Source organism: Notechis scutatus, chromosome 8, assembly GCF_049901735.1.
Source record: "Notechis scutatus isolate UNSWTSFEM ecotype Mainland chromosome 8, rNotScu1.2, whole genome shotgun sequence".
Taxonomy (NCBI): Eukaryota; Metazoa; Chordata; class Lepidosauria; order Squamata; family Elapidae; genus Notechis; species Notechis scutatus.
This window is the reverse complement of record NC_142016.1, coordinates 24,929,787-24,946,016: the sequence shown is the minus strand read 5'-3', so window position 1 is coordinate 24,946,016 and position 16,230 is coordinate 24,929,787. Positions and strand designations below refer to the sequence as shown.

The 16,230-nt window shown below is 48.8% G+C and overlaps 1 protein-coding gene and 1 long non-coding RNA gene across 2 annotated transcripts in view; one reads left to right on the top strand and one right to left on the bottom strand.

Annotated features, from left to right (window-relative positions):
• Positions 1–16,230, bottom strand: part of RYR1 (ryanodine receptor 1) — a 149,245-nt gene that overhangs the window by 117,407 nt on the left and 15,608 nt on the right. Inside the window, 8 exon segments of the mRNA XM_087971211.1 lie at positions 274–438; positions 1,805–1,961; positions 3,168–3,242; positions 3,845–3,941; positions 4,109–4,202; positions 5,619–5,731; positions 8,163–8,241; positions 11,789–11,863. Of these exon segments, the coding sequence (XP_087827337.1) occupies positions 274–438; positions 1,805–1,961; positions 3,168–3,242; positions 3,845–3,941; positions 4,109–4,202; positions 5,619–5,731; positions 8,163–8,241; positions 11,789–11,863 (855 nt within the window).
• Positions 1–16,230, top strand: part of LOC148129980 (uncharacterized) — a 264,545-nt gene that overhangs the window by 241,693 nt on the left and 6,622 nt on the right. The window lies entirely within an intron of this gene.

Here is a 16,230-nt window from a genome sequence, read left to right as displayed (position 1 = left end):
CTCCCTCCCTCACTCTCTTTCTTTCTCTCCCTCTCTTTCTCTCTCTCTCCCTCTCTCCCTCTCTCTCTCTCTCTCTCTCTCTCTCTCTCTCTCTCTCTCTCCTGGTCAGGAGCCCTTATATTCAGAAACTAAGGCAGCTGGGAGTCTCACAGCAGCGATCCAACAGTCCAGTACTGGACTCTGGGCCAGGAGCACCTTGCTTTTAGGTTGTCCAGGTTGGGTGGTGTGGAAATTTAATAAATCAATAAATTAATCCCACCAGCCACAACTCACCCTTCTCTTGAGCAAACCCAGGCGCATTGCCTTGGCGTCGGCGGCTGCATAGGTCACCCAGAGACCGCTGTCCACGTGTTGCACAAAGCACATGGACTCTCCGTATTTGATCTCCGGGGCGCCCATGCCTTCCACATCTCGTTTGGGGGCCACGTCTAGCTTTTCCTGAAAGAGAGAGGGAGGAGAAGGAGATGTCAGGCACGACAGAGCAGACCCACGCTGGGAAGATCCAAGGGAACGGAATTATTGCTAAAAGGCCCACGCACAGGAATCTTCTTCACCAAGGTCAGCCCCTGCTTGGAGTTCGATAAGGGTCAGTGGAATTCAAGGGAGGTTCCTTTGCGGCTATGTGGGGATTCTAGAGGGGGATGCTCAGTGGCTCAGTGGCTAAGACGCTGAGCTTGTCAATCAGAAAGGTTGGCAGTTCGGCGGTTCGAATCCCTAGCGCCGTCTAACCACCTTTAATGGGAAGGTAACAGCATTCTATGCGCCTTCTGGCTTTAGTTATGCCGGCCACATGACCACGGAGATGTTTTCAGACAGCGCTGGCTCTTCGGCTTTGTAATGGAGATGAGCACCGCCCACTAAAGATGGAAATGACTAGCACCTATGTGTGAGGGGAACTTTTACATTTACCTTAGGGATTCTAGGCTAATCTCTCTTTTAACGCCACCTCCACCCCCCACTGTTTCTGCCATTCCTTCTCTCCTACAGGAGTAGAAATTCCAGTGAAATCCCCTAAGCTGTTCCACAATGTGAGAGACATTTAAAACACAAATGCAGAGGGACTCCACCTACTCACTACAGGCCCATATGAAAGAATGGCACGGATGAAATTGCCTAGCTGGGTAATGAAATGTCTGCAAGCCAAACCACCGAGTTCAGAAAAACACCATGCACTTCTGAAAAACGTACGTTCAAATTTCTCACTCTGGGCAATTCCAGATGTGTGGACTCGGAAGTTCTGGAATTCTCCACAGGGAGCATGCTGCTTGAGGAATTCTGGGAGTTGAAGTCCACAGCTCTGGAAGTCCCCAAACTAGAGAAATGTCCCTTGACGGCATGGCCTTTAGGGCAGGGGTCCCCAACCGCGGTCCGCGGACCGGTACTGGTCCGCGAACAAGTCTTACCGGGCCGCTGGTTGCTGGCGCCGCCATCGTTTTTGGTAAAAGTGCTTCCAGTGAGCTTTTCCGGGTAGAAAGCTCACCGGAACCACTTTTTCATCAAAAAGATGGCGGCGCTAAGCCTCGGGTGAGCTTTTCCGGGTAGAAAGCCATTTCTACCGAAAAGCTCACGGAGCATTGCGCCGCCATCTTTTTGACGAAAAGTGCTTCCGGTGAGGTCACCGGAAGCACTTTTTCGTCAAAAGATGGCGGCGCCCAGTTGATGCAGTGCCGCAGGCCAAAAAGGTTGGGGATCACTGCTTTAGGGCAATTTCAATCTCCCCAAGAGAAACTGTAGTCCAGAAGTCCAAACTCTTTTAAAGCCCCTTCTGGGCAGGATCAGCCCCTAACATGAGGTGACCTCTCACCTTTGAGACCCGGAAGCAGAACGATGTTGCTTTGGTGTTGGCCTTCTCAGCGTCCACCACCACCAGCCCCTTCTCCTCAGTCAGGGCCAAGTAGCGTCCCGTGGTGACATGACGGACACGAAAGGGTTGACCCCATTTCATGTGGCTGCCACTCCAGCTGTTAGGACAGAAGGAACCCCAACTTTAACAATAAGGAAGACACTGTTTGGTTTAGTTTGGGATGAAGATGGTCAGTATCTTCTTGTTGATGGCTTAGCACGTCACGGTCGACCAACCAAAGATGGTTTCCAAAGATGGAAATATTCCCTTCTAAAGGTGGTTGATCCCATAAGCCAAAGATAAGTCACAATTTAGTACAACATGGATACAGGCCAGACTACCCCCAAGTCAGATTTTAATTTTCTTTTCTCATGCCCAAGCAAATGAACACCAGCGTGGCATGAGAAGCTTCACCGAAGGTCCAAGGCAGAGTATCAGCTTTGAAAGCCATATTCCATACTGCCACATAGCCTGAGAAAGTGGCGTGTGTGTGTGTGTGTGAATTCAATTAAGTAGCTCTAAGTAGACAAAATAACATTCCTCTGTTAGTTCATTTAGTATGGCGCAGGATGAAATAAGGATCTTACTTTTGGACGGATCATGATTAGGCCATGTGGTATGATGACAATTGAGAGGGGATAGTTTGGGAATTTGTGGAAAGCCCGAAAATTTTAGATTTGGGATTCCACAGATGTGCCAGGTGCTATTCTAATAAAGGTACTTTTGAGATTATGCTTGTCTTGGAGTTACTGATGGGAATGGAGGTTTGCTGGGACACTGACACAGACATGGTATTCAGCCGGTTTGGACCGGTTCTAAAGAACCGGTAGCGAAATTCGGAGTAGTTCAGAGAACTGGCAAATCCCACCTCTGACCGGCCCTGCCCCCATCTATTCTCCGCCTCCAGTCCCAGCTGAGGTGGTATTTAGCCGGTTCGAACCGGTTCTGGAGAACCGGTAGCGGAAATTTTGAGTAGTTTGGAGAACCGGCCAATACCGCCTCTGTCTGGCCCCGCCCCATCTCTTCTCTGCCTCCTGAGTCCCATCTGATTGGCTGGGTCTTCTTTGGTTGCCCTGCACAGGAGAAGAGAGCTGAAAAGCAGGTCAGTGGGGTGGGGAGGAAATGGGGATTTTGCAGTAACCTTCCCCTGCTACACCCGCCAAGCCATACCCATCAAGCCAGGCCCAAGACACACCACGCCCATCAAACCACACCCAAGCCACACCACGCCCATCAAGCCACGCCCACAGAACCAGTGGTCCCACCACTGGTCCAAGATAAGGGAGAAGGTGAAGACCAAAGCATGGAAAAAAGCCCAGCCTACCTGATGCGCAGGGGCTCCAGGCGCCAGAGTGATCGGGCCTGGGAACAAACGGGACCTCCTTCATAGTTGACCAGCCTGCAGAGGAACATTTGAAAAAGGGGATAGGATTTAGCTAACGGATCCCTGAGTAGGATTCCACGGCCCAGTTCCCACTTTAGGCGACGTTTTCCAGGGATCTGTTTATGGCGGGCGACTCCAAACTTTTAAGACTTGTGGACTTCAACTCCCAGAATTCCTCAGCCATGGGCCATGTCCACAAGTCCGAAATTCTGCCAACTTTAGAGTGTCTTGGTTTATGGCTTCACGCAACCTCTGAATCCGGCCAATATGACTTGTGAATGTGGTCGACTGCGCACTCCACACGCCACAACTTGCTTCCAAGAATTGTAGGTGCTCCAAAAGTGGACGTTTTAGGGTCTCCTACCTAAGCAGCGGGTTGGACTAGAAGACCTCCAAGGTCCCTTCCAACTCTGGTACTCTGTTCTGTTAAGGCAAGGGTCTTCCAACTTGGCAAGTTTAAGACTTGTGAACTTCAACTCCCAGAATTCCCGAGCTAACATGACTGGAGGAGGAGGAATTCTGGGAGTTGAAGTCCACAAGTCTTAAAAGCTGTCAAGTTTGATAGCCCCTGTCTTAAGGCCTGCCGATTCATTCCTGGCTCTATTCAAGAGACCTACCTGCGCTGCTCTTCATTCTGGTCCGTGGTGGAGATGGTGAGGCATTCATCCATGTGGCCGTGGAAGAGGCGCATGACATGGCCGCCAGTCACATACCCTGGGGGGGGGGGGGCAGAGAGAGACGAGACGGCAGTGTGAGTCCAAAACCATCTCCAGATCCCGAGATGGCAACCCATAGGGCCACCTTCACTGAAAACCTCATCGTATCGGAAATCTTTGAAGGCCAAAGAAACTCTATCCCACCCACAAGAAAACACCGCGCACCTTCTTCACAGCCAGAACTGATGGGATTCATGTTCCAAAGCGTTTGCATGAAGGATGCATCAGCTTGAAGTTCTCCACTGGCGGTGGACAAGTGCTGGAGGAGACAAAGACACCCGCCCCCCCTCGGTCACAATGGTCAGGCCAGAAGGAAGGAGCAGGGGGGGGGATGTGGAGGGGGGGGGGGGAGATTGTTGGTTTCTCAGAGCAAGGTTCAATTAAAGTAAAGCAACCACAACAGGTGCTGAAGATGGTGTTTCACTGTGGTTAAGATGCTGGCTTGGAAACCAGGAGACTGGGAGTTCTAGTACCGCTTTAGGCATGAAAGCTAGCTGGCTGATGTTGGGCTAATCACCAGGAGACTGTGAGTTCTAGTCCCGCCTTAGGCATGAAAGCTAGCTGGATGTCTTTGGGCCAATCACCAGGAGACTGGGAGTTCTAGTCCCGCCTTAGCCATGAAAGCTAGCTGGCTGACATTGGGCTAATCACCAGGAGACTGGGAGTTCTAGTCCCGCTTTAGCCATGAAAGCTAGCTGGCTGACTTTGCACCAATCACCAGGAGACTGGGAGTTCTAATCCTGCCTTAGGCATGAAAGCTAGCTGGATGTCTTTGGGCCAATCACCAGGAGACTGTGAGTTCTAGTCCCACCTTAACCATGAAAGCTAGCTGGATGTCTTTGGGCCAATCACAAGGAGACAATTAGTTCTAGTCCCGCCTTAGACATGAAAGCAACTGGCTGACTTTGGGCCAATTACCAGGAGACTGTGAGTTCTAGTCCCACCTTAGCCATGAAAGCTAGCTGGCTGACGTTGGGCCAATCACCAGGAGACTGGGAGTTCTAGTCCCGCTTTAGCCATGAAAGCTAGCTGGCTGACATTGGGCTAATCACCAGGAGACTGTGAGTTCTAGTCCCGCTTTAGCCATGAAAGCTAGCTGGCTGACACCAGGAAACTGGGAGTTCTAGACCCGCCTTAGCCATGAAAGCTAGCTGGCTGACGTTGGGCCAATCACCAGGAGACTGAGAGTTCTAGTCCTGCCTTAGGCCTGTAAGCTGCTGGGTAACTTTGGAACAATCAGCAGGAGACAGTGAGTTCTAGTACCGCCTTAGTCATGAAAGCTGATTGGGTGACTTTGATCCAATCATTCTCTCTCTCTCTCTCTCTCTCTCTCTTGGCCCAACCCATCTCAGAGGGTTGTTGTGAGGAAAACAAGAGTAGGAAGCCATATTGGCTATATTCGATGCCTTGAGTTCCTTCTAAAGTAATATAGATTTTTAAAAATGTAACCAATAAATAAATAATCCCTTTTCTTGAAGACCGTGTTTCTCCACCTGTGGAACTTTAAGACAGGTGGATGTCAACACCCCAGAATTCCCTAGCCAGTATTGGCTGGCTAGGGAATTCTGGGAGTTGAAGTCCACCTGTCTTAAAAATTGCCAAGGAAAACCGGCCTACCCCACCCCCAACCCGAACATCCGCCTCAAAGGCACGGTCGCCATTTTGGTACACGCACCAGATACCGCTCAGAGGAGACGCTGACGAGGATGAGGTCGTCCCCCACGCGCACCTTCTCCCCTTCTGACCGCTGTTTCGAGGCAGGGTGGATGGTCCACCAACAGGCTTCCCCTGCGGAGGGGAGAAGGGAGAATGGTGGGCGGCTATGCAAATGGCCGCCGGGAATCCAAGCACATTTCCCCCACAGCCATGCAGCATTCCTTCCCCCAGTCAGCCTGGCGGGGGTAGGCCAGCCTTTCCGAAGAGAAAGACGGCAGCCAACGCCGAGGCAGTTTCGGAAGGCGAGGCAAAGAGGGTGTCAACTCATAAAATATTTCCATGGTCTTTTTAGAGTTGCCAACAGAAAGGGAGGGGGGAGCAGCGCGGCAGCTTGCGAAACCGAAAGTGCATTCCATAAATGTTTTCAAAGATAGTAACTAGGTGACTGAAGTTTCTGCTGCACAAATATCTAACTGGAGAGCATGATTGATGATTCTTGGCTATGGATCTGTCCCATTGGAGAATATGGATTACGATACACCCAGGGCATGGGGGAAAACCAGGGTCAAGGGTGACAGTGAATGATGTGCCTCAGAGTCGGTTACATCCAGGCAGTGCCAGCATGTTAACTCCCAATAAATCCTTTTAAAGTTTTGGTTTAAATGGGGGGAACTGCCTGGAATCCTGACAGAAGTTCTCTCTTTCTTGTTCGTTAGTCCCATCATGCTTTGGCATCCCACACAGGCTGCTAACTCCTTGTCCAATGCAGAGGGAAAGTAAACTATGCACAATTGTGCACAAATATGCAAATATATGCATGGAGGGAGGCCTCGGTATGGAATGAAATTTCTCGAGTAACAATTCTGCTCGGCTGGAGAACTCATGCAGATCACAAAACTCTGCTTCTATGGGGCACCCGGTTTCGGTTGCAGGTTGTCTTCAACTTATGACCATGACAGGGAGCAGAATTTCCGCCGCTAAGCAAGGTGGTTGTTCAGTGAGCCATCCCCCAGTTTGGCACCATTTTTTCCCCGTCACGGTTATTAAGCGAATCACTGCAGAGTCGTTAACGAGAATCCAGCTCTGCTAATCCAGCTGGGAAAGTGGCAAATGACAGTCCCATGAGGCTACAAACGTCCTTAAATACAGATAAGTCCTCGACTTATGACAGCAACGGAGACCAGAATTTATGTGGCTAAGCGAGAAACGTGCGAAGTGAGGTTTTTTTTTTTGTTCTTGCCACATTCGTTAAGCGAATCACTGCAGTTGTTAAATGTAGTCACGCAGTCGTTAAATGAACCTGGCTCCTCCCCCCCCATTGACTTCTCTGGTCAGAAGGTCATGAAAATTGGTCCCATGATCCCCGGGGGACACTGCAACTGTCATAAACGTGAGTCAGTTGTCAAGCATCCGAATGTAAATCGCGGTGACCGCGGGAGGTGCTACTGCAATAGTCCCATGTGTGAAAAAATGGTCATAAGTCACTTTTTTCTGGTGCCGTTGTCACTTCGGTCACTAAACGAACCGTTGTAAGTCGAGGACCAGCTGTACATGCTGGTAGCCATCTGCCTGCATTTCCCATGGGAAATGCAGCAATGGCCATAAGTGTGAAGACAGGCTGTAAGTCACTGTTTTTCGGTGCTTGTCATAACCTTAACAATTCACTAAACGAATGGGGTTGCAAGGGAAGGGCTATCAAGTTACCTGGGTTGGAGTCTAAGGAGGAGAATAAGAAAATGAGAACAAGAACAACAATGCATAAATTGTACACACTGCCCAGAGCATAAATAAAGCATATAAGGAGTATCAATAACTACGAATACATAAATACCTAACCCAAAATGCATTTATTTTAAGCTGCTTAAAATTCTTGGTGTGGAGGGGGGGAAACCCAGAAAAATTAGAACAGACCCATGTAGAGTTTCATAAGGAAAATCCTTCCTCCCCATCCCTTCAAACCCTCCCATAGAACTGTGGGGCTGTAAGGGACCTCAAAGGTCATCTAGCCCAGTGGTGGTATTCTACCGGTTCAGCCCGGTTCAAGTGAACCGGTAGCAAAAATGCTACCGTTCGGCTGAACCAGTAGTAAAAAAAAAAAACCAGCTACCGGTTCAGGTGAACGAGTATTTCTTTTATTTCTTTCCCCCCTCCCAACGATCAGCTGTGCCGAGATCTCCCTCACTGTCTTACTGCTTCGCCCGCGAGGCTTCCCTGAGGCCCAGGAGGCCCCAAAAACAGAGCGCGGAGGGCAGGGGTGCTGCCAAAAAAGCCACGCCCACCCAGTCACATGGCCACGCCCACCTAGCTATGCCCACAGAACTGGTAGTAAAAATATTTGCATCCCACCCCTGTGGATCTAGTCAGGGTGTCAACCTTGGCAACTTTAAGACTTGTGGACTTCCAACTCCCAGAATTCCTCAGCCAGCTTTGCTGGCTGAGGATTGAAGTTCAAGTCCACAAGTCTTAAAGTTGCCAAGGTTGGACACCCCTGATCTAGTCCAACCCTCTGCATCCTGCAAGAAAAACCCAAGTGTTCCCTTGAGAGCTCAGCCACGTCACGTACCTGAAGCATCTTCTTGAAGGCCCACGTCGAAGGCGAGTTTATCCGTCAAGGAACGCGAGGTGGTCAGGCAGCTTAAATACTAAACGTTGGGAAGAAGAAAGGATATAATAAGCCAGGATTCCTGTTTGAGGGATAAGCCAGGATTTCTGGTTTACTTATCTCAAATACAAAAATCATTACCCCCAAAAAAATAGCCTAGGCCAGGAATGTCAAACCTTAGCGACTCTTAAGACTTCCAACTCCCAGAATTCCCCAGCCAGCATGGTTGACTGGAGAATTCTGGGAACTGAAGTCCACAGGTCTTAAAGTTGCCAAAGTTGGACACCCCTGGTCTGGACAATGGGATGACTGGCCACAAGGGTGGGGAGTTGGTTGACGCTACTTATGTTTCAGACAAAGAAATCTAGGTTGAGGTTGTTCCAGTAATGTATGGGGGGAGTTTAGACTGCCTTTAAATCAATCCACTTTGGCCTCTTTAAGACGAGTGGACTTCAACTCCCAGAATTCCCCAGCCAGTGTGTCAAAATCCGCTTGTCTTAAAATTGGCAAAGTTGAGAAAACACTATAGTAGGGTTTTGCGATAGCGAAACTATAACCAGGGTTCAAAAACAGGAAGAGGGATTGTTATGTCCGTTTGCTGCCTTGAGTTAACTGCAGGATGAAAATATATATATATATAGTAGCTCGATACCTGTGCTTCGCTACAAAACTATGTGGTAGGGCTTAGTTTTTTGGAAGGAAAATAAGGGGGAGGGGATTCTGCCTCTGCCTACCATCATCCATCGGTATTCATCTGGCTAGCATCCTGTCAGTGTGTGTGAGAGTTGGAGGGCTGTTTGGAAACTGAAACAGTATTTTCTGTATGAGCAAGGAGATAGCAAGGAGCCTGGGCGTGGCTTAGCTCAACTGTTCTGTACTCAAGCTGCTTGGTGCTCTGAAACTGAAACTGAAACTCCTCTCCTCTGCTTGTGTTTTGCATTTGGAAGAGATTTCTTTCCAGGTGGGGAGGGCGAACAGAACTCCTTAGCATCAGAGCATGTGAATAATAATAATGTAGGAAATATTAATGCTCTGATGGTCATTTGGAAAAATCCTTTCTGAGTACCTAGAAGCCAATATGTGCCAAATTTCAAGTTTGCTTTACGGTTCTGGAGATTTTGTGATGATGCCTGAGTGGTATTTCGCTTTTATAGAAGATATAACTGTTATTTGCTTTAATTTGTTTTACATTGTTATTTGTATATGTTTTTTGGTGTTGTTCAGTTGTATGTTGTGAAAGAGCACCTTATTTCATTGTTCTCAGGTTCTGAGTACAATGACAATAAATTTATCTATATATATTAAAAAGAGGATTCCCACCCGTTTTTGACTTTAATCAACAGTAGTTGTTTATTCCTGGTCTGTGAATTTTGGTACTATATATTCCACCTCCAATGTCCCATTTCTGCTCCCCTTCGCAGGATGACATGCCCGAAATCTTCACTTAGTCTCCACTGCCATGATGAACATCAAGCAACATAGGTTGATGGGAATTCTACACTTTGCACTCCTTAAAAAAGGATTTGTATTAAAAGTTGGTCCTTCCAACATCATCTCTGCGGTCTCCTTAAACCGTTGTCGTCTTTGGAACCCCGAAAGGTAGTCAAATCACATCCTGAGTACCAGCCACAGGTTGGAGGCAGAACTTTCTGAGAAGATAGGTCCGAACTTATCCAGTGAGTTGATTGCAACGTCCACCAGCAGTCAATTCCTTCTGGGCTATTGAATCCAAGTAGTAGCAAGGGGGACGGTCTCCAGCAAGTGGTTCCAGCCAACGCAAACCCCTGCTTGGCTAAAAGTGAATTACGTGTCTCAGAATCGGATTGCTGCCAGGATTCCGGTGATCGCCCTCATTAAATCACGAGCCTCGAGCCAAGCTTCAAAAACGACGAAGAATTTATTAGGAGCGAACATGCCGGCAGGACCTGTTTGAAGCTGATTCTGAGACATGTAATTCACGGCCACCCTGGACCCTGGTTTCCCCTCACCCCCCACCCCTTTGGGGTGCATCATAATTCATATTCTCCAACAAACACGTTCATAGCCGAGAGTCATCAATCACATTCTCCAATTAAGAGATTTGCGTGGTCGCTTAGTTACAACCTTTGCAAGATAAGAATGGAATGCACTTTCGGTTCCAAACTGCTGTGCTGCTCTTTTGAATGTCCTTCCCGCCCCCTGCCTCCCACTTCTGTTCGTGGCAACCCTAAAACGGGCATAGAAATGTTTTATGAGTGGACAGGTGACCAATTCAGGCCTTCTTCTGGTGGTGAGCCTCCGTAGCTGTGGTCCTCCTAGGAACGGTGACACAGAAGGCAAGGAACAGCCAGCAACGCCCCACCTCAGATGACCTCAGCTTCTTTACTTAGAACTTCGACTCGGCCTCCAGAACTTCTCCCAGCCTTTTCAAACCTTGACGTTGACTTGGCGGAGAACTATGTCCCGTCTCCTCAAAGCCTTCCTTTGAGATGCCTTGCAATTTTTACATCCCTCCTTGATAGAGAACTTATGACTCAGGGTTTGAAAATAAACCCTGCTTGGCTTTGACCCAAAATGGCCCCGGTTGCCACTGTCCACTGGGGGTTGTGGTTCGCCGGCAGCAGGTGTGGACGGCTGAGGTCTTGGAGAGCGAGGACTCGGATGAGGGCCCTGCGTGTGAGGCAGGGAGGGGGCCAGGATCATCAGGGAGTGGAATGCTGCCTTTGGAGATTGTGGAGGCTGGCAGCAGTGAGGAAGAGGCCCCCGAGGAGCCTGTGCCCAGTGCGCGCAGGGCTGCTCGAAGGAAAGAGCAGCCGAAGCAGCATGGGCAACTCGGGAGTAAGGCTGCAAGGTGATGGCCCCTCCCTGAGAAGATAAAAGCCAGCTGAGAAACCGCAGTTCTTTGCAGAAGGCAAAGAAGGTTGATACTCGAGCCTGGTGGGCGTTAAGAATATCTGAGTTGGTATTTGGAGTCTCTCTGATTTATTGTTTAGTAACTTTATGTAGAGTTGTAATTGCAGGAATGTTCCTATCTCGGATGGCAAACCTCAGATAAAGAATGTTTCCAAGCAAATACAACTCGGGAAAACAAAGTCACTAATCTAAAGGAGGATTAGAGAGAGGAAGTAAACACATGTTAGACTTTAACTAGAGATAATTAATTGTGTTAATTACTATTATGCTAAACAGTAACGAAATTTAAGCAGTAACCAAAGTTAACCAATGTTGGAGGATAATTAAAATGTGTATAAATGCAAGACTAGACTCCAATAAAGTTCATCATGATTCAGTTGATCATGATCAAACAACTCGACTGCCTCGTCATTACAACAACTTTATCTGGTGTTCTTGGCACTTTGGCAAGGCTCTTTCTTATCGGAGCTCATTAGTTGGAAGCAGCCTTTTATCCGTGAAGGAACGGGATTTGTAAATGAAATATTAAAAGGTTGTGCGGTTACCTTTGTCCCGTGTTTGCTCTCTCGGAACCAGGTTTGGGTCAGAACACTGGGCTTGTGTAGAGTCACTTTACCCTGTGCCGAAGCTCCCCAGCCTTCCCCTGCCCCCGTGTCAGAATCCACGGCTTCCTTGAATCCCCCCCCCCCACTTACCATGCCGCTGTGGGAATGCCGGAGAAGAATAGCGTGTCCATACAGCAGAGTCCGATGTCCACCGCCTTGTGAGGACTGGAGGATGACAAGGGCAAAAGACAAAGCCAAATCACAAAAAAAAAAGGCATTTGACAGCCTTACCTGTGGGAACGTTCAACCTGGAGCTCGCTCAAAATCCATGCACCCATCCCACAATAACGATCACCAGCTTTTGGGCTAGACAAGATCCTAGACCTCGTGGTTGACCAAACAAGAAGGCGAGACGTTCAGAGGTAGGATTGAAACCTACTAACCAAAAGGTTAAGATGGCAACCATCTCTAAGTCAAGCTTGACCCTTGGTTAGTTCATGGGTGTCCATGGAGTTCTCTTGGTAACAATATAGGTTTCCATTGTGGGGTGTTGTTGTTTTTTTGGAGCTCTTGCTGATCTCCCATCCAAATGACAAACCAGATCTGACCCTGCTTAGCTTTGTAAGATCAGCCAAGATCGAACTGATGGTGTCATTTCTTCAACTCAACAAGTTAGCAGTTAATTTTCACAAGGGGACACCTGTGAAAATGGGACCATTGTGGAGGGCTGAACCAATAGGGACCCCTGCTGTTGCCGCCACTGCCGGACAGGGACAGCCAAAGGGCCGGTTGTGGCCCGCGGGCCGTAGAGTGCCCAGGTCTACGTTACGTTGTAGTAAAGAACACAATTACTTATATTTGACTCGGGCAGACCTACTTAACTTCGCAAGAGTCTGGAAAGCAGACGTTAAAATTGTGGGATGACTTCAAGAATCAAGAGACACCACCATTTATTTATTTTTTACCAGACACGCTACCATTCAAGGTCACCATGGAGTAGGCCCAAGTTCTCCTTACCATCCAGGCTAAGCAACCCAACCATTGGTTTCCCGTGTGGCACACATGGAAGCAGAGATTTGACAATTTCCATAAGAGACAGTCCCGGTAAGTTATGTGCTCATCTCCACATGAGACATCCCCCACATAACACCATAGGTCTTCTATCTCTCTGGAGCAACTAAGCATTTGATGCCAAACGGACTTGGGAGTTGCAACTCGAACACCACAGCCAAAACCGCATTTTTCACCCAAGTCAAAGGGGCGGAGATGCTTAGTTGGGGGGAGGGGAGGAAAGGCTACTTGGCTCTTTCCACCACTGTGTAGCTACGTTGGGCCAGACCAATTGCAAATCCTTCCCCCTCACTAACATTTCAGCCGAGTCTTTGTATGCCCTCCTAGGTATGTTGATGCAGCAGTTGCAATCCAGTTCCAAGACGAAAATCTGATATTTGTCTTGATCTTGATTTCGCAGTGATCAGGAACAATATACCGGGAGTCCTTGACTTATAACGGTTCGTTTAGTGACTGCTCAAAGTGACAAAGGCACTTAAAAAAAAGAGGACTTATCACTGTTGTTCACACTTACGACCGTGCCTCCGGATGCTTGACAACGGACACACATTGTTGTGGTCCGCCGGCAGCCTGCGGAGACAGCACCAGAGTCGGACAGTGTGGAGGAACATGGGCCAGTCGGTGAGTCTGGGGAGGACTCGGACGATGGTCCTGCGTCCGATCCAGAGATGGGGCCAGGGCCATCTGGGAGTTATGTGCCGACTCTGGAGCCTTCGGAGTCTGGCAGCAGTGAGGCAGAGGAACAGGGGAAGAGTTCAACTCCTGCATCTTATATCTCAAGGGGCATACAATAAGTGACATCCTGAAAGGATGGATCTGTTTGAGCTGTGTCTGCACAGATGTGACCAGATCACTGACTCGCAGCAGAAAATGCAAAAAAAAAAAAGTCAAAAGCTCCAAAACACACTCAGGAACGTCTTGATCATTTCATGTATTCTTACAACCAGAAAACTCACATCACATGAGCAGGGACCCAACTGCCATGTAGCCATCATAGTAGGCCTATAGGTCCAGTTTATTGGGATAGAGGCCACAACCCCAAGAGCTTTGAGGACAGAGCACCTGTAGTCCATACAAGCCTGCAGTTGTTACTGCAGAATTCAAATTATTGTACGACACAGAATTTTAATCTTCTTTTCCTTGGGGTCAAATGATCTAGAATAGGGCAGGATTCATGTCCTCCTAGCTTAGCTACCTTGTAAACAGTTCCTTCTTCCAACAGCTGCATCTGTTTTTCCCCCCACCACCATTTTATCCCAATAAAGCAGCAAGAAAACCGATGTTCCCGTTTGGCAGGCTCAACATGGGTTGCTTGTCAACTAGAATTTCATGGATGTTCTTCCCCAAAACTTGAATGGGGTTGGGGGAATAAGACGAGAGCCAAGATGGGTCCCCTTAGAAAGGCTGTTCTGGAACCCATAAAGTTGCTTCTGGGTTGAAGATTTTGGTGAGTAAGATGGGGCAGACCACGGCCCATCCCAGGGCGAAGCGTTTCTCCCTCCCAACCCTCCGTTGTCAAGTGCAAACCAGCATGTTTCTTTCGTCACACTCCGCTCTACACCCAACACAGTGAAGGGTTTTCCAGAAGGAAACAGGAGTTCACTGAGAGGAACCATGCAATGAAATAAGAAGAGGACACAGGGTCAAATCTGGGAAACCACAACCATCAGTGGAGAAGTCCAATGGGAAGGAAGATGGGTTGAAAACATGGAAGAAGGAAGGAGGAGGAAGAGGAGGTAAGAAGGAGGGAGAGGAAGATTACTGGAGGGAGAGGACAAGGGGGATCCCACCTGGTTTTCTACAAGGAAGGCCCATTGCTAAGAACTGTGGGGTTGGCAAAGCCCACCCAGATTTCACCGTCACATTGCTCTACACCAGAGGTCCTCAAACTTGATAGCTTTAAGACTGGTGGACTTCAACTCCCAGAATTCCTCCTCCAGTCATGTTAGCTCAGGAATTCTGGGAGCTGAGGTCCACAAGCCTTAAACTTGCCAAGTTGGAAGACCCTTCTCCTACACTTTCGTAGGAATCCCCAACTGCTCCAAAGCTTTTGTACCTGAAGGAGAAGCTGCTTGTGGGGCAGTTGTGGGAATGGGAACAGGAGGACAATGGGACAGAACGTAAAATAAAAAACCCTGCCTCCTTGGTGAGAATGCTGGCTCGGTTCTAGGAGATGTATCTCAATATATCTGTATGGTAGCTGATGGCTAGCATGGCTTAGAAGGAAGGCATCTTCACTATTTGGGAACCCCTTTGTCAGGCGTGGAAGATCAGGTCCACATTTTAAGATCCAATTAAACTGATGTATTGCTAATCGTGCCAATGCAAAGGAATCTTCTCAAGGAAGGATTAGCACCTGCTTGGAATTAGATAAGGGTCTATGGGAGATGACCAGGCTGAACCCAAGGGTGAGATAAGCCACGTCACTGGTCTGGAATCCCTACACCCCCAAAAGAGATCTAAGTCTAGCCCCCCCTTTAAGTCCATTGATTCTTATCTGGCGCCAATTTGAATGAACCGTTCTAGATCAGGTTCTTGGGTAGAGGTTGCAGGGAGTAAAATATTCAGGGCTTCTGGACTCTTCTCTTGGCTCCTGGTTTCTTGTGCCTGAATGGAATTCAAGGGAGGTTGGACTTAGTTGACTACGTAAGGATGCTAGGCTGGTCGCTCTTTTAACTCCACCCCCAGATTTTTCCACTCTTTCTCTTGCACCAGGGGCGTCAAACTCAATTTCATTGAGGGACACGTTTTTGATCTCAGGGGTGTGCCAGGGTGGCCACCTTAACACCACTCGTGTTGTGGGCATCTGTGGTGGCCCGAGGGTTTTGCCAGGGAAAATGGCCTCCTGCCAGCGAAAACAGAGCCCGCATTCAGCCCTTACGAACTCTGCTTTTGCTGGCGGAGACACTGCAGGTGGGTCCTTCGCTGTTTCAGGGTGGTCCCGTGGGCTGGATCGGGGCCACGGGCCTTGAGTTTGACACCCCCTGTCCTTACACTCAAGGAGCAGAACTCCTGTTTGTATGGAGTTGGAGTTAAGAGGGTTTTCTGAGGCCGGATGCCTCTCTTCCCATTTGAAGGTACTTAATATGGCCAGTTGATCCTTCACGGCATCTCAACGCTCTTTCCCAAATGGGCCTTCGACCCTGAACATAACGTGAACAGCCTGGAATGCCCTTCAAAACAAAACAACTTGGGTCCTTCTTAGGTTAACGCCCCACCAGCAGGGGTGGGATTCTACTGGTTTGGAGCGGTTCGGCCGAAACCCCTGGCTCCGAAAATCAGTTAGCGGTGAACCGTTTTGCTGCGACAATCATATGGGCCCACCGCCCTGCCCCGGTGCTTTAACTACCTATATCTCGGCTGATCCGTGCAGCACAGCGGTTTGCCATTTCTCAGCTGTGTGACTCAAGGGCTGCGCTCGCACGCATGTGCACACTGCACGATCACCGAACGGGTTGTTACAACCTGGAGAATGGCCACCCCAGCCCACCGCCCTACGGCAAATCAAGCTGTCTTCTCAA